The 24,144-nt window shown below is 55.6% G+C and overlaps 1 protein-coding gene across 21 annotated transcripts in view; it reads right to left on the reverse strand.

Moving 5' to 3' along the window:
* Positions 1-24,144, reverse strand: part of SH3PXD2A (SH3 and PX domains 2A) — a 245,775-nt gene that overhangs the window by 60,444 nt on the left and 161,187 nt on the right. For 19 of the 21 annotated variants that reach the window (XM_089898129.1, XM_089898122.1, XM_089898120.1 and 16 more), the window contains one exon: positions 4,405-4,536. The exons of the other annotated variants lie outside the window; for them this stretch is intronic. In XM_089898129.1, the coding sequence (XP_089754255.1) occupies positions 4,405-4,536 (132 nt within the window). The remainder of the gene's footprint in view (positions 1-4,404; positions 4,537-24,144) is intronic. 21 annotated transcript variants of the gene reach the window in all.

The raw sequence follows: 24,144 nt of genomic DNA on the forward strand, positions 1-24,144 counted from the left end.
TGACCCTTCCCCCGGACACAGCTGATTGGCCCAGGGTTGGACACCTGATCTAAGGTCTGCCCATCCATTGGCTGGCCAGAAACGAATCAGATTCAAACTTCAAATTTTGAACTCAGAGAACCAGAGACCATTGTCAGCTGGTGGCAGTTATCTCAACAAACCAACAGCAGGTGAACAGGCCACTGTTACAAGTGAACAGCAAGACAAGGAAGGTTGGTCTGCAGTTAGGAGATGACAGCTGGACTTTAAATCCACATGGTACCCAAGAAGAGGAGCTGCGTTGTCTCGTGCCAGCTTTCTGGTTCCCAGTCCTTGTGCGGCTGGGATGTACTTCCCACCCTTGGGATTCTGGTGAGATTTTCCCGAATCCTTTCAGTAGATTCTTGAGCAAGTCTAAGTGCGCATCTGTCCTCTGCTCACAACTCAATTGGGACTAAAGCATTGACTTTGGAGGGGACTGAAGATTCTCAAACTCCCCAAGGCTTAGTTTTCTCACCTGTACAATTTCTCACCTGGATGGACCAGGAGCTCAAAACTTCTTGCCAACACAATGCTTTTACCTTAGTCAAATAGCTATGTGCCTCCAAGGAACTATAAGATCTCCCAGGGTTATCACACTAGTGCCAGGAAAGACGCAAAGACTCAGAGAAGGAAAGCTGGAGCAGGAAAAGAGTGAGCATCTGCTGACTCATATCCCCACATCCTCCCCTGGCTCCTAACCCTGAGAGAAGGAAACCATCCTGGAAAGTTGGAAGCAGCTTTGCTTAACACAGAAATCAGAGCAACTGGGACCCTGCCATCACCATTCTGCCAGAAGTTAGACCAGATTTTGCCTCCTGGAAGGTAAAGCCAATGTGGTCTTTGAGGTGTAAGAATGTCCTACAAAGGTGGTATCTCAGGCGTTGTTGTTTATGTCAGGGTGGAGGGGTTTTCAAGGACAAGACAAAAATGGCTGGCAAAGCTAACAAAGTTGCTAATCTTTCTGCTAGATTTGTCCTTTATCAATGAAGGAAAAGAGTCCTTTTCTGGCTGGGCCCCAGGCCCACTGTTTGATCAAAAATGCTTTCCCTGAAGCCACTCAGGTCCCAACACTGTGGGTGTCTTTGACTTCTATCCACTTACATTCCCTAGAATAGGCTTGTCCTTGGTGTTGGGTATACACCGCCCTCGGGTAGCCCATGTCTGTCCCTGACCCACAGCATCACCAGCTCAGTGATGATCCCTCCCAGGATCAGCCCATTCTCACCCCTCCCCACACTTGCTCCGTATAAGGGAGAGATCTCAGCTGTTGGGACTTTAGGGAAATGACTTAACCTCTTAGCCTGTTACTTCAGCCACAAAATGATTAGAGTGCTTTCTACCACACGGGGTCATTCCATGATGCCAGTGAGATGATGCATGTGAAGTGCATGGCCTAGACCTGGTGTTTACTGTTTACTGATGCTGAATTGCCTTTCATCAGACACATCTCTCTTTAGACCAATGAGATTACAGAGCATTGGCACAAGCACACTTCCAAATCCCTCAGGGGCTGTGGTCCCTGCCAGAGGGCTCTGATGAGCAAGCAGAACCAGAGATGGCTGGGTCCCTCTTTGAACATTCTACGCGAGGGACTTTCAGCCAAGCGAGAAGGGGACACAGGCAGAGTCCTGGCTCCCAGCAGGCAAGGCAAGGCCCCAGGGGGCAGGGTGGTGCTAACTGGGGCTACTGCCCCAACAATTTAAGTGGAAATGCCTCAACACGCCCACCAAGTCCTAAGGTCAAAGGCATCACAATTGGGTCTTTGTTCCAGAGTTCAAAAGCCTCACTCACCACTCCTTCCAAAGCCAGCTTGCAGGATGCCCAACACACCTCCCCTCCCCCTGCCGTCAGCCATCCGGCTTCCTTGAACTGGGAAACCACCCTCCCAAGGACTTGCAGTTGGCCCTCTTCCTTGCTCCCCTCCACCCACTTAGTTTCTCTGGTTACGCTGGTTGTACACTCTAGGAGGCCTCCTTGTTTCTGACAGCAACAGACGGTGCGGGTTTGCACCGTGGACACAGCCCTCCAAGGTCCCCGTGTACATATCTGCTGCTGAGCAGCTGTTTCCATCAAGGGGGGAGACACAAAGCCCAGAGAATTGGGAAGGCCACATTCAGGGTTCTGTCTGCCCAACACCCAGGGCCCTAAGGAGTCTCCCAGCCTCGGAGCCCAGATCTGGGAGGGGGCTTGGGGAGGTCATCTACTCCAGGCCCTGTTTCCAAGCAGCCACAAGACTGTCTCCATTTTACAGAAGGGAGAGTTGAGGCCCAGAGGGAGCAAGGGGCTTGAAGTCGCCCAGCCGGTACATGGTAGTGGGCAGAACCCTGCTTCTAGAGATGGCAGCTCCCTCAGAGAATCAGTGTACCAGACTGGGCTTCTCTGGGGATTCAGGCTACCTGAGCCCCCTTAAACAGCCATCGGGGACTCCTCAGGAGAAGGAGGTGCCTAATACTTTGCAGGCCTGCCGCAAAAGCCCCACTTCGTCAAGGCTTTCCCTCCTCCACTCCTAGGCAGGGTCCTGGATGTGGGGTGGGAGGCAAAGGGAAGCAGGGAGTCTGATAACAGGCTGACTGCCTTTTGTGTGGGGTCTCCTCTTCAGCCACCCTGGCCAGTGGCTGGTACCCAGAGACATGGGGGCTCACTCCTCCTGCTGCTTTAGGGCTATACAGCTGTGCTGGTGACACAAGGCAGAGGGTCCCTAAGCCAGACGTCTACTTTTGAGCAGCCCTGACTTTATATGGAAAAGCCGACACGCCTTCCTTTGGAGCAAGCCCCAAGACAAACATCTCTCTCTCTCCTCAGTGGGTGTCTGCAATCCCACCCTTAGAGAGCCCTTCCTTTGGGTCTTGAGGTGCTTAGGGTTGCTAGGGCCAGGCCCCTCTGACAATGCAGCTTGGGTGGGGGCGGGGAGGTGGGGCTGGTACTGTGACAAAGGCTGAAAGCCAAGCGGTGCAGGAAGGAGAGCAGTGTGGGCACCTGGGGTGAGGGGCCCAGGCCTTCATGCTCGTGACAGCCACTGCCAACCAGGCACAAGGGCAGAGCCTGCCACCTCTGAGGGGAACAAGCTTTGAAGACTCCAGACCCAAGAGGGCCATAAGTCAGGTCTTTGTTGGCATCACAGCCCTGTTCTCAGAGAGCACAGCTCTTGAGACTCCTGCAGCAGGAACCTAATCTCACCTCCCCGAGGAGGCCCACGGGGCTTTCCTCAGTATCTCTACAGCTACTTGCTGCCCACAGGCATAGGAATCAGGGGCCCAAGAGCTGTTCTGTTCTGTTTTTGACTTCAGGTGACTCACTTCCCCTCAATTTTTCTGTGCCTCAGTTATTCTATCTATAGAATGGGCACAGACAGCCTTTGATCTGTCTTCCTGTCAGAGCTTAAAATACTGGAGGGGAATAGAGTGGAACAGGAAAAGAAGAACAGGCCCCTCCCCCCTGGGAGTGTCCTCCAAACACAGCTCAGAGAGGCTCCAACGCGCCCGCACGCACGGGGGCCTTCCCCCACAGCAAACCGAAACCAAAACAGAACACCCCAGGAACCAATTCAAGCGCCAGCAGGTCATGAGCAAACTGATGATGGATATCCTGGGCCAGAGTTCATCCCTGGCTCTGCAGGGGTCACACACGCCTGCACCTCAGACCTACGGACTCAGGCCCTCCTCTCTCCACCTGAGAGACCCCTGCTGCCAAGGGCACTGAGGCCTACACGGTGAGAACCTTGGAACTGGCAGGCCCCTGGACAGCCAAGACAAAGCCTCAGTTCCCAATGACAGGGCGGCTGCTACAGGACCCTCCCTGGCCCCAGGACCTGATTTCATCCCCCTGTCTGGGCCCTCTTCCCAGGGCCTGGCGGCCTTCAGCTCAGCAGGGGGGCAGTCAGCTCACCGCCCAGACACTAGCCAACCTCCACAGGCCTGACCTTTCCTCAGACAACCCGCCTGAGGACCCGGGACCCCTACAGTGACGTCATGGCCTGCCCTCCCCACCAGCCAGCCGGGTCCTCCCACCCCGGCCTCGTCCCCAGTTTGGAACATGGCCCCAAGGGGGAAGCTGCTGTAGGATGCCCCTGAGCTGGGAGCAACCTCCCCCGGGCCTCAGAGGGCACAGGGACCCTGAACATGGGCTGGACAGTCGTGCTCATGCTGCCACCCTGGCCTTGCATTAACACAAGCCAGTTAATTACCCCGAGTGGTGGAGACATTCTTCCACCATCAGGCAAACTGCTGGCCTGCAGCCCAAACCAACAGGGGAAACTTCAGCCTCCTCGGCCCTCTCCCTGCCAGATGGAAATAACGTATAGCTGCAGAGGTGGGGGAGGAGGAGGGGAACAAAAACCAGCCGGGCTCCTCGCCCGAGTGGCCCGCCAGACAGCTGGGCACTCACCGCTCTCGTTCTTCTCGATGACATCCACCACCTCCCCGGCCTGGAGGCTCAGCTCCGAGTTCTCCTGCTTCTTATAGTTGGACACCACCACGTACTGTTCCAGGATCATGGGCTCGGCGTGGGTGTCGGCACCTGGCGAGGGCAGAAAGCATGCGGTGAGCCAGCGGCCAGCCATGGCCCCGCGGCCGGGGCGCCCCCTGTCCATCGGCCTCGGGGGAGGCTGCTCGGTCGCCAGCGCCGCTCGGAGGGGCCGCCCGCAGCCAGGGCTCGCAGCTCGCCGGGCCCCAAGGACAGGCCATATAGCAGGGCCCCACACCGGCCCGCTGTGCCGCGGGGACCGGGGGACATGGGGAGCCGGGGGCCAGCGGTGGGGGGCGCGGAGGGAGAGACAGAGACGAGACAGAGGCCGAGGGGACTCAGAGGAAAAAGCCTGCGGCCGCGATGAATTAATCACAGCCCAGCACGAGGGAGAGGGAGTCGGAGGAGAGGCCTGGGGCGGACGTGGTCTCTCCGGACCCCTCGGCCGCAGGGGTGCGAGGGGAGGGCCGCAGGCGGGTGGGCGGGCGGGTGGCCCATGGGGGCTGAGGCCGGAGCAGAGGCGAGAGGAAAGGCCAGGCGAGGAGGAGGGCTCGGGCCTCTCCCCAACCCCTGTAAACCCAGAGAAAGAGAGTCAGTAGTCCTCCCCTTGGGCGGGAGAGGGAGAGAGCGGGAGAGGACGGCTCCACGGCAGGCTGGGCCCAGGCGAGAAGTCAAGAGGGTTTGAGGCCGCCAATCACTGGGGTTTACTCGCAGCCCTTAAATAGAAACACATGAGACCCATCGAATGAGGAGCCGGGGGTGGAGGCAGGGGAGGGGGAGGAGGGCCGAGACTGTTTACTTGAAACCCAAGAAGAAAGTCCCAGCGCCAGCGCTGGAGAGCCCAGCCCGCCCCCCGCCAACTTTTCCTCAAGTTCGGCTCCACTGCTGCCCCTCGGGCTTACCAAGGCGCGGCCACTGAGCCCACGGGCCTGGTCCCCCGGGGACCAGCCTCAGGCCCGTGCCCCCAGGCCCGCTTCCCAACGGGGCATCGTCCGGCCTGGCTGCCGCCCTCCGGCCACATGGAGACCGACTCAGCCTCCCTCTGCCTTTAAGCTCTGCTGGGGCTTGTGGTCAGGCTCCCGGAAGCCACCAGCTGCCCTCTCCTGGCAGTTTCAGGAGCTTGAGGGTCAAAAGGTGGGGCTAAGCAGGAAGAGGGCAGGGAGCGAGCAGCTTCTCTGTCCTCTTTAGCCACTGGATCAGTGCAACATTTATTAAGCAAACGCCAGGCTGGAAGGTAGACAGATTGGGTGCCCATCTCGGCTTACTGGCTGTGCGGCATTGAATGTGCTGCTGAAAGCTCTCTGCGCCTCACTATTACCATCACTAGAGTGCAGTGGGGACAGAGCACCTAAGATAACACATGGCTGGCTAGGAGCTGAAAGGATCCATGAACCACAGACCCACTGGTCACCTCCTACAGGAAGCCTTCCCAGACCCCCCTCTCCATCTCCCCGGCAAGAGGAATTCCTAGCATACTTCTTAGACTCTGTGTCTATCACCCTGTACATCTACCAGTCTCCTGAAAGGCTGGGGGCTTCACCCCACCAGCCTGGCTATAGAAATGGCTGAGAGGGTCCCCAGGCTCCACACGGCCCCCTTGGTGCTTCAGCCCGTAGCTACCTTCCCAACATGCCTGAGTCTAACTTGGCAAATGTTCTATGCCAGGCTCATACACTGTCCCATTTTATCCCCACAACAACCTTGTTACCTTCCCACTTCACAAAAGACACCTCAGAGACCCAGAGAAGACAAGAGGCTTGCCCCAGCTCACACAGTTGCTATGGAGAGAACCAAATTCACTCAGTGTTTTAGGTTCAAGCCCATCTCTCTTTCCATTACAGAACTGTCTCTGATATGTTTCCAGACATCCCATTCTCCTAGCACAATGATCCTCAACTTGGTCCCACAATATATGGGGAGCTTCTAAAGTACACTGATGCCTGAGCCCCACGCTCAGAGATGCAGACTGAATTGGTCTCAGGTATTTTTTAGACACCCCCTCCTCTCCCATGGTTCTCATACACGGCCAGGGTGAGAAATGCTGCTTAGATCTTTGGGTCTTTCTGTGCGGGAGGCTCCATCCAACCTAGGGTGGGGTCGATGGAAGGGAAAGAAACCCACTGCACCTGGCAATTTTCTCCCATGAGGTGTAGACCCTGCAGCCCCAGCTCAGTCCTTTGGAGACCCAGGAGGGACCCTGTCCCAGCTGAGGCCTGCCACATGGATGTGCACAGGCACTGCCCCAGGCAGCCCAACCGAAGCCAAGATTGTATTTCAGGCCAAAATGCAACCAATAGCTAGGCAGCAGGGTGGGCCTGGCTCTGCACTCAGGTTGGGCCAGCTCCTGTGCCTACCCCTGCTAGCTGCACAGAGGCAGCGCTGGGCACGGCGCTGACAGAGACTACCTCCCACTGTGTCCCCGGGGGGCTGGTAGTGAGGGCAGCCAGCACAAAAAGGGCCAGCCCCTGCCCTTGTGGGACACAGGGGCTCCCTTTCCAGTTTGTGGGAAAGGAAAACGCAAGACAGAAACAGAAGACAGGAGTTCTCCAGCTGGCTAGAGAGCTTCCAAAGCCTGAGAGCCCAGATGATGCTGACAATTAATAGCAAGCTTTCATTAATGCTCACTACCTAATGCAGACCATATCGGATCCTCAGAACAACCCAGGTGTAGGCCCTTGTTATAGCCCCATTTCACACACAGACAGACTAAGGCTCATGAGGCAATTTTCCTAAGGTCACACAGCTGGGATGGAACCCATGTCCTCCTGACACCACTGCTTGTGTCCTGACTCACGCCCTGTCTGTGGCCTATAGACAGCCACTGACCCCGAGGAGGGGCCCTGCCTCATCCTACCCACCCCACATCTGGCAGATAGCTGCTGCTTAATAAAGACTGGAGTGTGGGCTTCTTCTTGACTCTTGTAGCATCTGTTGACCAGACCACAGTGCCCACTGGGGGTAGGCGGTCTGTAACTGTTGGTGAAATGAATGAATGAATGGACAGATAGATGAACAGTGATTTAACGGCTGCTTTGAGCCAATACGGATAAACCAGGCAGGGCCTCACCTCCGAAATCTGGGAAAACTAGAGAACTAAATTCTGGAAGGGAGAAAAAGGGGAGATGGGGAAACAGAGGCAGGGAGAAACAAGGAGTGATGGGTTTGTGGCCAAAAGCTGCTCGAGAGGATAAGCGGGGTGCTGGGGAATGGAGAGACATCAGGTCATTTTAATCCAAGCCAAGGAAATCTGAGGCAAGATTTCAAAGGGGAAAAACCCACATACTGCTCCCACCTCCACGCCACCCCTTGGAAATTGGCCTGAGCTTTCTGAAGACTGGCACTCTGGGACACAGGTAGAAAAGTTAAGAAAATGTTCTCCAGGCATTCCAGAGCACAGAAGACAGGCAGTAGCACACAGCCTAGGGGACGGACAGATGGACACACAGGCAGACACTCTGTCTTCCTCACTGCCCTCCCCTCCCCCAGCACAAGCTCACACTCTCTGGCATCTACCTCTTAGGGTGTTGCCTGCCCAGGGCTGCTCGGGCGGATGTGAGCTGGGAGCAGGTATCCAGATGAGAAAACACTCGGCAGGCAGGCCGGTGGGTGATGTCATCCCACAGAGGCTGCTCTGGATCCCCTCCCAGCCAAGGCCTGGAAAACTGGGGGCTGAAGGAGTCAGCCTGAGGGAGGGGGAGATGCAGTGGAGCGAGCCTCCTGTCTTCAGATAGGAAGCGTTTGGCAGTGGCATGGAGAAGGGGAGTACTCCTTATAGAGAGAAGAGTCCCTCCCAGATTGGAAGGGGACTTTCTGTCAGGGTCTCATCCATCTCACCTTTGTGCCTTTCTCAGAGCCCCTGGCTGGATCTGCTGGGGCTCTGGCAGTGCCCCAGAGCCCTGCCCCACGCCTGCCTCACACCTGCATTCCTCTCGCTACCAACTGGATGGACCCCTAGCTCCTGCCTGATCTGCCTGCCAACTTAGGCTTCTAAATGAGGCTTTTGCTAAGTCAATCCACTGCTCCAGCACCTTCACTGGGTCCCTGCTGCCTAAAGAAGAAAGGCCAAATTCAAGCTCAGTCTTTCTTGACAACCTGAGCTCCCCAAGTTCACTGACACACAACTCTTCTGATCCAGGCAACATTCATTTATCAACACACAGATATCAAGCACCCACTGTGTGCCAGTCACACTCTTTTATGCTGGTTCTTATGTCCATGCCTCTGCTTTAGCTGTTCCCCCTGCTGGGAATGCCTTCCTCTTTACCAACCCCAATTCTACCCAACCATCTCTGTCCCTCCAGGAACCATCCAATCACTCAGCTACAGTGCTTGCTCCTGTCATGCACTGGATTTTCTTGTGGAGCACTGCTCCCTGACCAGATCATGTGCTTTAGACAAGAGTCTCCCTGATGAGGGTAGACAGACGCCTCAGGACTGGTGCCATAGGACATGGCACTAGACACAATAATTGCCTGAGAGTCGTGATGCGAAAGCATCAAACTGGAGTCTGAGGGTCTGAGGTCCAGTCCTGCCTTGTCCTTATTAGCTCTGTGACCCTGCAGAGGACACTTAACCTCTCTGAGCTTTAGCTTCCTCATCCATAAACAGGAACAATAACAGTACCTACTTTGTGGGGTTGTTCTGAGCATGGTATAAGGTGATGGGGTTAATGCTCTACGTAAACTGTAGACTGTTTATAAAGCAAACAGGAAATGGGAGATTTGGGGAGGAGAGGAAGGGCTTAGGTTCCTCTGAAGCCTCAAAACCAGCATGCAGGGGCTTCCCTGGTGGCGCAGTGGTTAAGAATCTGCCTGCCAGGGAACACGGGTTCGAGCCCTGGTCCGGGAAGAGCCCACATACCGTGGAGCAACTAAGCCCGTGCGCCACAACTACTGAGCCTGCCCTCTAGAGCCCGCGACAGGCTGAGGCTGCGTGCTACAACTACGGAAGCCGTGCTACTGAGGCTGCGTGCTACAACCACGGAAGCCCGCGCGCCTAGAGCCCGTGTTCCATGACAAGAGAAGCCGCCGCAATGAGAAGCCCGCGCACCGCAACAAAGAGTAGCCCCCACTTGCCGCAACTAGAGAAAGCCCGCGTGCAGCAACAAAGACCCAATGCAGCCAAAATAAATAATTTATAAAAAACAAACAAACAAACAAACAAAACCCCAGCACGCAGGTCAGGGCAAGGGCCACAGTTGCCAGGAGAAGCAGCCATGGCTCTGTTCCTTCTCATGCCTTTCTCAGACCCCGCCTCCTGGCAGGCAGCGAGCATTTACCAGCTGGAGAGCCATATCAGAACCCCCAGGGCCCACTTATGGATGGATGCCAGCCCAAGCAGCCTGAGGCCCCTTATCCGCAAGGATCCCCAGCATCAGCCCCTTACCTCTGAGTGTCCAGTCTCACTGAACTTGCCAACATTCCAGGTGGGGAAACCAAGGCCGGCCCAGAGTGACGTGGCGACTCGCCCAAGACCCCGGCCCTGGTCCGGTGGTTTCCCCCAGCCCACATGGCCTCCCCTCAGGCTCTCTCTCCAAACAGCTGGGCTCATCCTGAGAAGCCAAGCCCTACGGTGGCCCCCATCCCAGGCTCCCCACGCTCTCCATGATCCCCCAAACCCTGGGTTTCCCACCAAGGTCCCTTCAGTCTCTCACAACTGATTCCTCCCAGGCCAGCCTCAGCCTGCCGGCCCCTCCACAGGCCCTTGGGCAGCCAGGCTATACGTTTGGTGAATAAAATGTATTGTTGTGGGCCAAGTGGGCTCTGGCTCACTGTCTCGGGAGAGGGAAAAAAGGGACGGGAGCCCAGTGATTAGCTCAGGCCGAGGCCCTCGTCACAGGCAACATGAGAAGGATGACTGCGAGGGGCTTGGGACAGGCAAGAGGTCCTCTGCCTGCTGCCTTCTCCTCTGCCCGCCCGCCCAGGCTGTTCACCTCCCGTTCCCTGGCTACGGCTGTGAGGGGAGGGGCTGGTCCAACCTCTGGTCCTCACCTCTGCTCTCAGGTTTGGGCTGGGGAAGGAGGGCCAGGTGGCACTCACAAAAATGGAGGGGCTTCTAGAAGACCCTTCTGGAAATCCCTTCCCTCTACCTGACACCATGTCCATCTAACAGCTGAGGACACTGCTATCCAGGTTTTTCTACCATTGTCCAGCAAAACCAAGGCTAAAGGTAAGCCTCTGACCTCTGTCCCAGCTCTGCCCAGACACAGAGCACAAGCCCAAGTCCCTGAGGGCTATGGGTGCCCAGGAAGCCCAAGGTCCTGAAGCCCTGAGACCAGAGGCAGGTCCCAGCTCTGGATCCCCGGGGTGTGGGGGCTGCGACTTCATTGCAGTTACAAGACTCCCCACCCCCCTACCCACCACGGCCTCAGCTCTCTGCCTCGGGTTAACAGCCTTGAAGCGAGACTAATGATCTTCAGCTGGCCCATCTCACGGGGTGGAAGGTGATGGGAGCCTCACCACCACCTGAGCACTTTCTGTGCACCAGGCTCCCGGTGAGATGCTACCGCATCCGCTTAGGGAGACTTGAGAGGTTACATAACCCGAGACCAGGACATGGCAGAGCCGGGATCTAAACCCACACATTCCGGGTCCAGGGTGCATTTGCTGACACACTGTGCTATGTGGTCATCACCCACCAAAGGGCTCCAAGGCTGGATCTGGGACCTAAAAAGGGTTGAAAGGAAGGCAGAAGGGACGGCCGAGAAGACGCCAACATGCTGACAAAGAGCTGCTACACATCACAGGGCACCGGCTCCGTGGGCCTGCATGCCAGGGACACACATGTTCACACACATGCACTCACATGCACACCAGGCAGTACCTGTCACGTTCTTCTTAGGAGACTCAGCCCAGCTGGAGAGCCACACTTCCGAGAGCAAGCAGCAGCAGGAGAGAAGAGAATCAGAGAAGAGAGAACCGTTAGGCAGGCAGGAGGTCCACACTGGGCCGAGTGGTTGCAGGCGCTGAGTCGGCCGAGGGGCGGAAGGCGGGGGAGAGGAGGGGAGGGGAGGGGAGGGGAGGGGAGGGGAGGGGAGGGGAGGGGAGGGGAGGGGAAGGGAGGGGAGGGGAGGGGAAGGGAGGGGAGTGATTTCCTGGCCCTGGAAGTGCTGCTGGGCGTGGGCCTGAGTGATTACAGAGGAGCTGGGACACTGCTGGCCAGGACGGGGATAATGAGGTGTCTGCAAAACGCAGGAATCCTCTGGAGCACAGAGAATCCTACACGATCCGGGTCTGGAACAGGGCCCGTGGGTTATCGCTGCCCTGGAGAAGGCAGCCCGGACCTTCCTCTCTGGCCATGTGGGTGGCTGGCCGTGATCCTCACCAGGCCAGCACGCTCAGCAGCGTGGGCCTGGAACCTTAAACGTCAGGTCGGGGAGCCCAAGGCCAGTCTCCAGCCACCGCACCACTGGGCCTCAATGTCTTGCCCAGCCCTAAGCATTGAGGAAGACAGACAGGCCCTGGCAAAATGGAAGGAAGCCTCATTTTAAAAAGTCTCACACCCCAACTCCAACCCAGAAGAACGGGGACCTTTAGTGACCAGAAGAAACGAGGGCTCTCGTCCAGGCTCAGACAGCCATGTGTGATCTGGGCCCCAGGTTCCTCATCTGTGAAATGAGGTTAAAAGTTGTCTTCCTGCCGAGAGGGGGGAACAATGTCAAAGCACCTAAAACAACTTAAGATCATGAGATGTGTTATGGTAACATTATGAGGCAAAAAGCTCTTAGCCTAATCAATGGTGTGGACATTTCTAGAATATCAGAGGGTCAACATGTAATGCTGACAGTTTACCTACAGTGAACAGTGGCTCATTTACACCCAGGTCCTTGAGCTGGGAACACACCTTTTGCCCCATTTTACAGGGGTGGAATCTGAGCTTAGACAGGGGAAGGAACTGGCCCAAGTTCCCAAGAGGCCAGAGTAGCAGAGCCAGAAATGGAACCAGGTCTGGGACACCCCAACTGGTGCTTCCTCTGCTGAACTGCTCACTGCCTCCAAAGGAGAACAGCGTTGGCTACAGTGGCTACAGCGAGAAGGAACCGTGGAGATGCAAGTCTGAGAGGCAAGCCCTTGGGCTGCTTGCCTGGTGTTGGCCAGGAGAGCGGCCTGGCCTGATAGATAGTAATGGTAATCATCACAGCAGCAACATTTATACAACATCTACTGTACACCAAGCATTGTGCTGAGCACTTACATATAGTAACTCATCTGTTTTTCATGATAAACCTACAGTGATAAGGAACTCCCTCCATTTTGCAGGTGAAGACTCTGAACCAGAAGTTAAGTAACTTGGTCCAGGTCACGCAGCTAGTACAGTGTTCATCTCTTGTGGTGACACAGGCTTCAGGCCTCAGTCTGATGTCGCTCACCATTTAAAGCACCTAACTCTCCCTCGCTCAGCAAGCCACCTTCCAGTTGCAGGCTGGCTCACCATGTAGACCTGGGAAGCCTGGCCCTTCCAGTGCTCACTGTAAACCAACAGAGTGGGGATCCGCTGGAGAGGTGTGGCGCGGCCTCTGGAGTCTGTCTGGATTCAAATCCAGGCTCTGCCCCTTTGATAAAGTTACTTAACCTCTCTGAACCTCTTCCCTGGGCATATCCCATGGGCTTGGTTCAATCAGCTCTGGGGGCAGCAGGAAAATCAGGCTCCTGGAGTTGCAAGGACGAGAACCAGATGGCATTTCAATACTAGACGCATCAAGAAAATGCTGGCGCACAGAGATGCTTCCCACAGACACTGGGTCAGCTGGAATTGCGGGTAAAGGGATTCTGGGGGACTACCCCCACAGACAGGCATCCTGTGGCCAGAGTCTCTGACCAGGCCTGGCAGCCAGAAGCCTCCTGGGACAGCAGGAGCCATGCTGGCCCAGCTTTCATGCCCTGGCAGGGCCGAGACAAAGCAGACACACTCCGAGGCTTTCAACTGCTGTGGTTGAGGTGAGGGGGTCTCAGTTCAGAATGTGGGGCTTCTCTGTCTGGTGCCAGATCTTGCTGGGGTTGTGACTCCTTGATGCTGTGCCCCAAACGTAGCCAAGTGGCTGCCACCCAGCAAGGCCATCCTAACGCCCCTGGGCAGGCCTAACGCCAGACCCATCCCAACACCATCTGGCCGCACCCAGCCCTGGGCTGAGCCAACTAAGAGGTCGCCCACACCTCTCTCCATCTCTGCTGGCTTCGTTACTTTGTACACTTTGCTTCGGGTTCTTCGGAAGGAAATGTTTTGGGAAGTGCTAATGTCCATCAGTGAGCCAAGGGAATTCATTTGGCCTGGGCCTGGAGGACCCAGGAAGATGTGTTCTGCTAAAACAGGGGTCGATGGACTTCCTGTGAAGGGCCAGAGAGTCAATATTTTAGGCTTTGTGGGCCACGTGGTCTCTGTCGAGACTATTTACCTCTGCTGTTACAATCCGTAGAGGAATGAATGAGCTGTGTGCCAATAAAACTTTACTTACAAAATCACATGGTTGGGGTTTCCCTGGTGACGCAGTGGTTAAGAATCCGCCTGCCAATGCAGGGGACGCGGGTTCGAGCCCTGGTCTGGGAAGATCCCACATGCCGTGGAGCAACTAAGCCCGTGCACCACAACTGCTGGGCCTGCGTGCCACAACTACTGAAGCCCATGCACCCGTGCTCCGCAACAAGAGAAGCTGCCGCACTGAGAGGCCCGCGCACCCCAACGAAGAGTAGCCCCCGCTCGCCGCAACTAGAGAAAGCCTGCACGCAGCAACGGAGACCCAATGCAGCCAAAAATAAATTAATTAATTAAATAAATTTAAAAAAAAACACATGGTGAGCTGGGCTTGGCCTGTGGGCAGTGGTTTGCCAGACCCAAGGCTGGGAGATGAGGTTGTCAGAGAAGGGGAGCTGCTCCAAATCCCCAGGGGAGAGAAGTGGAGGCTGTTGGCCCATGTGGACTAAATGCTCCCGAGGCCTTTGCTGCTTGGTTGGTTTTTTCAACAGTCATCTTGAAGGGTCCGATGCCCTTCTGGGCCTTTTGGCTTTGGGCATTTGGGCAGGCCAGGGAGGGCAGACAGGAAAAGATCCCTCAGCCTCTGGAAACCGAGCCCCCACTCCTAAATGTGGAACAAGCTGAACTCATGCCCACCCCCTCCCCCCCCCCCCCAATAAGCAGGCCTTCCCTCTTTCCAAAGGAAAATGGGAAGCGGACCAGAAACGAGCCTGTCTTTAAAAAAAAAAAGCCTTTTTAAAACATGATTTATTTCCCAGTCCCCTGGATCCGCAGAATTAATCCAGTTCCATGGCTCCCACCCCAAATTTCCCCCCTTTGGAGTGCCTTCTCTCCAGCCCACCAGAGCTAGCCCTCCCCCAGGGCGGGAAGGACCCCCCTCCGCCTCATTGCGATGAACAGAGGAGTGGCCCCCTGGCTTACAAACCCTGGCCCCTCGGCCAGGAGGCAGACATGGCTGCTGGCTCAGGACTGGGAAAATGGTGAGGAGAGACGGGGCAAAGGAGCAAAAGACAGGCGCAGCCAAATGAGCAGCTGTGAGTGACACAAACCAACTGCTTCCTGCCCTCCCTGCGGTCTCTACCCCCCTCTCTCTGGTGACAGAACCAAGGGCCCTACAGAGCAGAGTCACGGGGCCTGGTGGAAAGCAAGGGGCGTGAGACTGGGAATCTGCACAACTGGTTTTGCTGAGAACTGGCTGTGTGACCTTGGGCAAATGGCTTGACTTCTCTGGGCCACATCTGGAAAATCAAGCATTTTGGGCCCACTGATCTCCACGATACTTGTTTCATGTTCTAGACTCTTCCAGTAGTAACCTGCTAGTCTCCATAATGCAAGTACGCCACAATAGAAACAAATCTTTCCAGAGAAACAGACCACCTTTCCAGGGAAAACCACTTGAACACACGCTCAATATAGGAAACTCAAGTGAAGAAGTGCAACAGTTCGCTCGGGAGGCACATGAGACAGAGGAACTGGAGCAAGAAGTTTTTAAAAATCTTGGTTCTTGCGCTTACCCTCTCGCTTAGCTCACTGATTCTGGGGCATTTAGCAAATCTCTGAGCCCCTTTTCCTTCTGTGAAATGGGGATAAAAATATCTACCATGTCTTTTTCGTTGTAGGTCTGCTTTAAGAGTGGAATGGGGCTTCCCTGGTGGCGCAGTGGTTGAGAGTCCACCTGCCTATGCAGGGGACACGGGTTCGTGCCCGGGTCCGGGAAGATCCCACATGCCGCGGAGTGGCTGGGCCCGTGAGCCATGGCCGCTGAGCCTGCGCGTCCAGAGCCTGTGCTCCCCAATGGGAGAAAAAAAAGAGTGAAATGGCCTAGTGCCTGTGAAAGGTTTTGGAGGGATAGGAATTAGGCCCCTGGAACACAGAAGGGGAGTGGGTGACAGGGACAAAGCTGATGACTAAAGCAGTGTGTGCCTGGGAGACGGAAGGCATGGAGACAGGGTCCCTTCCATGGCCATCCCACAGGACTCATGTTCCTGCCACAGCCACTCCTCCTGGCTTGCTGGACCAGCAAGAATCCAGGCCCAGAGAAAACCAGGTGCCTGCAAGTCCTGATGACACTTCGGTGCTGAACCTGATTCTTGTCAAGTCCAGGTGATTATGAGAAATCAAAGAACAATATTACAGGGGCCCCTGACTTTAAGGACGTTCCCCCCAAACACATATACACCCGAGGACTACGTTACAAACAACTGGATAGACTTAAGTTAGGAGAGGGACTCCTACTGCTCTGTAATGTTTCTTTTAATGTTGAGTAACTCCAGAGCAGGGAGAATTGGGTTCAATTTACCCAAATGTAGTCTCAAACCATGCTTCCAGAAATTCTTCCCTGGTGTAAAGCAAGTTCCACCCATCCAAACTAATAAATCCAGAGTGGGCTGAAAGCCCAGGTGGGAGAGACAGGAGGACAGCCAACAGCATAAACTCCTCGGAGAATGAAAGCAAACCAAGGGCTCAGGGGGACCAGGGCAGGGTCACCCGCCTTATCGGCTTACACAGCCCCCGCCCTGAGCTCCTGGGAGGGGAGGAGGAGCAGGGCCCCTGCCAGGAATGAATACCCCCCTGTTGTCTCTGTGTCCTTCCATTCTTCAATACCTCAGCGCACTTGAACACTCAAGACCTCTCTCTCTTTGGGAATTCTATTGTTCTTACCTCACTGCAGCCTTGAACTGGTTTCTAAATATCTGTTGTATTCTAGTCTTTTCTCTCCTTTTGTACAACTGAACCTTACATAGGGCTAGATTTCTTAAATTTCCTAGACTCCACATGTTTCTTTTCCTTTTTGACTAGGCCACCAGGGAACTCAGCCACTGCTTTCAGGTCATCAACTAATTAGGGCTTGACAGCTGCTAGCCCTGTTATTTTATTTAACAGTAGAAGGAGAAGGAGCTACTTTTTCACGAGAGCACATCCCTTGTGGCAGGCACTGTGCTGTCATAGGCATGAAGTAGCTCAAATCTTTACCAGAGCCCTTGAGGGCTAACAGTGCTTCAAAAAGAAGTAGCAGCTTGACCTACATGATATATAGGGCCTGAAATAGGTCATCATGCTCAGAGCAGCAGAGACAGTGGCACAACAGTGAAAGTGATACAAATGACATCCGGAAAAAGCATGGCATGAATTAAGATGGTCAAGACAGAGAACAAGCAATAACTCAAACACGACTTCCAGTCCACAGTCACACGGGTGGAAGTTGGGGAGTGTCCTGCTGTAAGGTGTGTGAGCTGCCACCCACGGGGGCAGCTCTCTGCAGCCTGCTCCAGGGTGAGCAGCAGCCTCCAGCTCATCATCAATACCTACAGCGTGAAAAAATCATGCCCTTGGACTGGGGAGGTGAGGGGTCAATGCTGCTACACCAGCAGCCCAGACCCCTGGCCCTGCCTTCTATGCTCACAGCCTCCAAGGCAGGGTTGGCTTCAGGCGGTGTGATCTGCTCAGGCGCACAGGGACCCATACTTAGCAGGGCCCTGCTCTTGGTTTAACACCCTCTGTTCCCAATTTGAAATCTTTAATAATTTATGAACAAGAGGTCCCCTAAATCATGTAGCTGGTCCTGCCCAGGGCCTGAAGGTTCTGGGCCACAGGATTCTGAGCTAAATAAAGGCTGGAAGGAGCATGTGGGGACTTAGGACCAGAGAGGAGAAATTTGCCTAAGATCACACAGCAAGTTAGTGGCAGGGCTGAGGCTAGAACAAGCATACCAGTTCCCACTTTCTTTCTTTTTTTTTTTTTTTCTCTTGCGGTACGCGGGCCTCTCACTGCCGTGGCCTCTCCCATTGCGGAGCACAGGCTCTGGACGCGCAGGCCCAGTGGCCACGGCTCACGGGCCCAGCCGCTCCGCCACACGCGGGATCCTCCCGGACCAGGGCACGAACCCGCGTCCCCTGCATCGGCAGGCGGACTCCCAACCACTGTGCCACCAGGGAAGCCCCCCCGACTTTCCTTTAATTAATTAATTAATTAATTATTTTTGGCTGCGTTGGGTCTTCGTTGCTGCGTGCGGGCTTTCTCTAGTTGCGGCGTGCGGGCTTTCTCGAGTTGCGGCGAGCGGGGGCTACTCTTTGTTGCGGTGCACGGGCTTCTCATTGTGGTGACTTCTCTTGTTGCAGAGCACGGGCTCTAGGCGCCGGGCTTCAGTAGTTGTGGCTCACGGGCTCTAGTTGTGGCTCACGGGCTCTAGAGAGCAGGCTCAGTAGTTGTGGCGCACAGGCTTAGCTGCTCCACGGCATGTGGGATCTTCCCGGACCAGGGCTCAAATCCGTGTCCCCTGCATTGGCAGGCGGATTCTTAACCACTGCGCCACCAGGGAAGCCGCCAGTTCCCACTTTCTTAACGTGCATGCTAGGTACTGGATTAAACGTTTGACTAAACGTTTAATCCTTATAAGAATCTGTATTTTACAGATGCAGAAAGTAAGCCTCAGGAAAGTTAAGCTTTTTCCCAAGGCCCCACAGCAAGGGAGTGATGGGTCAGACTTGAGCCCAGGCAAGCTGGTTGGGAATGGGGAACAAAGGGGCCTAAAAACAGGGGACTTCGTTCTCTGGATCCTCCCCAGCCATTGGCCAAGGGAGGCTCAATTATTTCTGTTGGGCTTCCCTTTGTAAATGCAGCCATACTCCTTTCATTTTACTCTCAGTAGGAAGGGGCCTGCCTCCTTCTCCAGGAGCTGCCTTTCCCAGAATCCAGAGTCCATGTCGGGGCAGCCCAACCCGGGGCAGGAATGCACCGCTGACCCTCTGACCGCTGAGCCATGCAGTCAGAGCACAGTCAGTCTCCCGGCTCAGGTGGGGAATGGGGTGCATGAGGGCTGGAGCCACTCCACAGCCCCTTAGGGACTAAGTCCAAGGACACCCACCTAGACCAAGGCGGGCCAGCAGAGACAGCCCAGCCCAAGTGGGTGTGGGCAGAGGCCCAGGCTGCCCCCGGGAGCACCGCAGCTGCCCAGGGGGGCTGCCCTGGCAGGCAGGTCTGCCTCCTTCTCCCACCCTGCTCAAAAACCCTCAGCTTCTGGTTAAACACAGGTGCTGTGGGCGGACAGAGGGGCACTGTGTGCGGGAGGCCAGCAGGGCTCTGAGCCTCTGCTCCCACAGCTGCTGCCTGACCCCATAGTAGCCCCCGGGGTGGCGGCCTCCCCCTCCACTCTCGGGCTCTCACCTCTCCCCATGCCGGGGTGCTGGTGTGCACAGAAGAGACAAACTCAACACTGTTCAGAGTTCCCGGATCCCAGCCACCCCCCTCCCTGGGGTGGCTGCCTTGGTGGTCCTCCCCCACTTACCGGGGTACCCCCCTCCCATTCCCCCACCCACCAGCTCCCCCCGCCAAAGCCCGTGAGGATGAGGCAGCGGCAGCAGCAGAAACAGAGGCCAGCGGTGCAGGATGAAGTAAGCAGCCTCTGCGTCTCCAGCCCCCAGCCCGCCAGTCCACCCCCTCCCCTGGCTCGCTCTCCACAAGAGTCCTGAGGGATGGAGTCAACAGCAGTGGACCCAGGCCCGACAATCCCACCCCAGGGCCACAAAAAAAGCAATGTTTTATTTTCCCCAGACTGGACTTTCACTAACAGATTATAAATAATCAACTGCCAATTATCTAACGAGCATCTACCACATGCCCAGCTGGAGGCTCCCGGCTATGACCAACTGACTCTCCAGCCTCGGGGACGGGGCACAGACATTTACAATCAAAGACACTCTCCCAGGCACTCCTGACCGCTCCGGGAGTCATGTAGGTTTGGGGGAGGCTGCGTGGCTCCCTCATCCACCTGCCTGGTGCCACCAGGGCTGCCACTCAAGTGTATCCTCATTGCCCCAGGCTGCCCAAACCCTACCGGAAAGCAGGCTGGAGCCAAACATAGCAGGCAGGGCCCCGGGTGCGGGCTCATGGGGGCAAGGGGGGATGCAGCAGGGCTGAGACCCGGAGGCCTCGCATCTGTAACTGGACCCCACCTTTGGAGCAGGGATCACAATACTTCAGCTGACATCTGGCTGGACACTGCCAGAGGAGATGGGGGTGGGGATGAGGGGGGCAGGGGCCAGGGGCAGAGTTCACTTGTGAACTGAGGTTGAGGGTGACCCCCTTTTCAAGGTTTGCAGGCTGCCCTTATCTTGCCCTGGGCAGGGTCTCTGTATTGTTCAACAGGTCTCTGTGTCAACTGGCTCCAGAATGTCTGGATAGTGTTGTAGTCCTAGCAAGTGTCTGGCACATAGTAGGCGCTTAATCAAAATTTGTTATGAGTCTCTCCAATCAGATTTGAAGTTCCTTCAGGGTCTTAGCCCTGTCAGCATCCTCACGGCACACCGAACACAGTAGGTGGTACCCAGAAAGTCCATGGTGGCTGTTGGAAGGACACACACTCAATGCCCTGAGTCCCAAGGGTTTCACGGGGAAACTGAGGTCCAGCTGATACCACTGCTCCAGGGCCTTCTTGGTCCCCAGGGCCCTGCACTTCCTCTAGTCTAGGTTTTGGCTGGGGTGGCCTGAAGTACATACGGGCATCCTCAGGCCAGGAAAGGCCCTGAGCCTAGCTGGTGCTGTGCAGAGTAACTCATAGGCAGGCCCCCAGGCCCGGCAGAACATCCCTGGAAGGCTGCAGGCTTCCAGCATCTGTGGTAAAGCCCTTCAAAGAGATTTTAAAAAACTTTTATACATAAGCAATATGGTCTATGGCAAGATGGATGCTGCAGGAAATGGGAGTCTGAGCAAAAACAACTGGCTTATCTATGATGTCTGGTGGGAGCAGGGCTCAGCAGGGCTCGGGGCAGCCTCCCAGGGTGTGTGGCTGGAGCCTGGGGCCTCTCCTCACCCCCATCCCTCTCCTGCTCTGCGTACATTTGGACCAATCCCCTGAGCTCTCGGATGCCACGTAAACAGAGCAGTGTGAGAGTGTGTGTGTGTGTGTGTGTGTGTGCGTGTGTGCGTGCACGCTCACACATACACACACACACACACACACACACATATATCACTGCTTGGGAAATCCCCACATCTGGCTCTCACGTGACTGAGCTATGCCCAGGAGGCCGCAGCTGGGAGGGCCTGGAGGACAGGAGAGGGTCAGGAGTGTGCGAGCCCTCTGGGGAGCACGAAGTTAACCCTTTGGCACCACAGCTCAGGGACTCTGGCTAATACTAAGCTTCCACCCCGGGGAGAAGCCCAGAAGGAGACCGGTGCTCATAGGGCTCTGTCCTGGCTCGCTGCACAAGTGTGAGAAGCTGGGGCCATTTTTCTGGGTCCCCCTGGTCTTTACCTGTGCCTTGAAAGGGCTGCTCTCTCTGTCCTGTCAATCCCGGTGAATCATCAACTACGAGGGAGACCCACTGGATGAAGATTTCCCCAATGGAGACCCGTCTGTTGTCAGATACTTAACACTTCCGAGTGCCAAGCACCTGGCTGGCCGGGCCACGGCCCTGCAGCTGTATGGAATCAGGATTCATGCCCTCCTGTCACAGGCAGAGCATGTGTCCCCTAGGAGACCAGTGGAAGCCAGAGTCCTCCTAACAATAAGGAACAGGTCAGAGGCGACCTTTGGGGCAAGTTCTCTCCAACCCAGGCACATGTATTAATTTTATAATTAGAACTTTTTAAGCTTCAACAACTTTAGTGAACGAGTGACCATCTGCAGTGGTATCTCTGCAGAGATACTGCCCAGCAGGTACCGGGGGGACGCGCAGGATGTGCCCCAGCCCGGTTTAGAGGATGTGAGACGCTTGCACAGCCAACGCTAAGACTGACCAGATGCCTCTGCAAGCTGCTCTCCCTCTTCTCTGGGCCGACTCATTTAAAACCTCAGGGAACCGGGGGTAGAAGGTCTCACTCAGCACCCCACCCACAGGCATATCTATGCCTCCCCTGGGGAGGCTCCCTCACATCCCACCCGCTGCGCCTCCACCATGGTAGCACTTGGACATCACATCATAACTGCTGTTTACTTTCCCACCTCCCTGACCCAACTGAGAGTCCTGAGGACACGGACCTCACTGTATCCATCTTGGTATCCCTAGGCTTGGACCACAGGGCCTGGCACAGAGGAGGTACTCAGATGTTCACTGAACAAATCTACATGACAGCCACAGCCAGTGCCAGTGAGTCAGCTCTAGGTCTGGCAGGAACCACCTAATCCTAGCAGAGTCTGGTACCAGCATCCATTCGGAAACTTGCTTCTTATCAGTTTGGCCAAACCCTCACCCCTGGGAGAGCTGCCACTAGTGTCAACTGAGCCCCGGGCTTAGAGCAGAGAGCGAAACCGTGGTCACTGAAGAAGATGGGGAAAGGGCCCTCGTACTCAGAACCCTGTGACCAAATGCAAATGAGGAACTGACAGAGGGCTCTCAGAGCCACTAGGCTCCAGGGAGGGACAGTATATGGCCAAGAGGTGACAGACCAGGAGAAACTGCCCCACCCAGACAGATCTGGGACAAAAGATGTTAATATCTGCCATGTTTGCAAGGTTTCCCCGGGCGGGGGGGCTATTGCCAACCAAGAGAGTCCTAATTTGGCCTCTTATCACTAGCCTGTCATCGCAGCTTTGCAAGGACCTCACCTTCCTTCCGGGAACAGTTATGTACCCAGCTCTGACCCTGACCCAACACTCAGGGAGCCTAAGGTGGTCCAGGGCCCAGCGGGGAGACCCTGGCTAACAGGAAAGGCAGCTCCCAGAAACCTGCAGGGGGCCTTTTCCTACAACACGGCATCCACTGGCCAGATGTAACATTGGGAGGAAGCATCTCGAAGAGGTGGTGGCTCTTCCTTCTGAGCACAGGGAAGTGAAGGGACTTTCTAACACGGCCCAATTTTCTTGGTTACAAGAATCCAGTTCTGGGGGCTTCCCTGGTGATGCAGTGGTTGAGGGTCCGCCTGCCGATGCGGGGGACGTGGGTTCGTGCCCTGGTCCGGGAGGATCCCACATGCCGCGGAGTGGCTGGGCCTGTGGGCCATGGCCGCTGGGCCTGCGCGTCCGGAGCGGCAGGGGCCGCAGCAGTGAGAGGCCTGCGTACCGCAAAAAAAAAAAAAAAATAGAATCCAGTTCTAACATTAAGAAAATCCATCTTCATACCAGCTGCTTGGGTCACATGTGGCAATGACAAGATCCCAAGAGTAAAGCAGAAAGAGTTGGGGAAAAACACTTTTTCCCCCGCAAACTTCTAAGTTTCACTGAAACTTTGGAAAATTTTTCTTTGCCGTCACATTTCAAAACTGACCAATTATAAAAATGTCACAAGCCAACTGAGTTACACACGCCACATTTCTATTTCTAAACAAAGTAACTTTAGATCAGAAAAAGGTGCTAAAACAATAAATAATGCACATTTCCCCCAAATCCTTGTTTTTCCATTGGCTTTGTTGTTACTGGAAATGTTGCCTCGTTTGTCACATGTTTATAAGCCAAAAAGCCCAAGTGGGGAACAAGTTATTTTCTGGCTGAGGGCCGTGGTGGGAAGCATTTCTTTGCTGGACCACAATGTGGGTGTCTCTTCCTCTGAAGAGGAAAAGCTTGTGGAAATAAAAGGCAGACGGGGGTCTCGTCACAGCCTCCTGATGAGGGCAGAAGGGAAGCTAGTGGCTGGGCAGGCCCAGTGGAGAGCCATTCTCCAAGGCCCCGAATGCCGGGCCAGTGTTCTCTGTCCTCTAACTGTGCTCCCCTTCCCATACTGGTTCTGCCCCCCACCCCCAACTTGGGACACAACTAAATGCACCCTCCAGGAGCAGCCCCATCCTGGGGGTCTGATCCTGCTGCCTCCTCACTGCCTGAATACCCCGAACACTGCCATCAACCCACGTGGACGACCCACCCCAAATTCAACCCCGCCTCTATCTCAGGATCCCTGGGGAGCCCATCAAAACTGCCTGGTGTTCCTGGCCGCCAGCCCCAGGGATGCTCATTCAGTAGGTCTGGGCAGGGCCTGGGAATCTGCACTTCAACAAGCAGGCTCAGGACTCTCAGCATACCTCCGGGCCTTTGCCCACGCTGTCCCCTTCCAGACCATCTTCTCATTACCCCAGCAGGAGAGGTCGGGTGATAGGAATGAGGGAGCAGAAAGAAGCTAAGCAAGCAGGGCAGAGGGAATCAAGGCCACATACCAGCTAGCTGCCTCCTTCCCGGGAGTGAGATACGTGATTCCAGGATTCGGGGAGCCCTCACCTCCCTCGCCCCTGCTTTGTGTGTGCAAGCCAGTAGGTCAGTGCCAGGGG

This window comes from Delphinapterus leucas, chromosome 16, assembly GCF_059928025.1.
Source record: "Delphinapterus leucas isolate spDelLeu-1000000601 "Yukka" chromosome 16, BTC_Dleu_Yukka2, whole genome shotgun sequence".
In the NCBI taxonomy this organism is placed as follows: domain Eukaryota; kingdom Metazoa; phylum Chordata; class Mammalia; order Artiodactyla; family Monodontidae; genus Delphinapterus; species Delphinapterus leucas.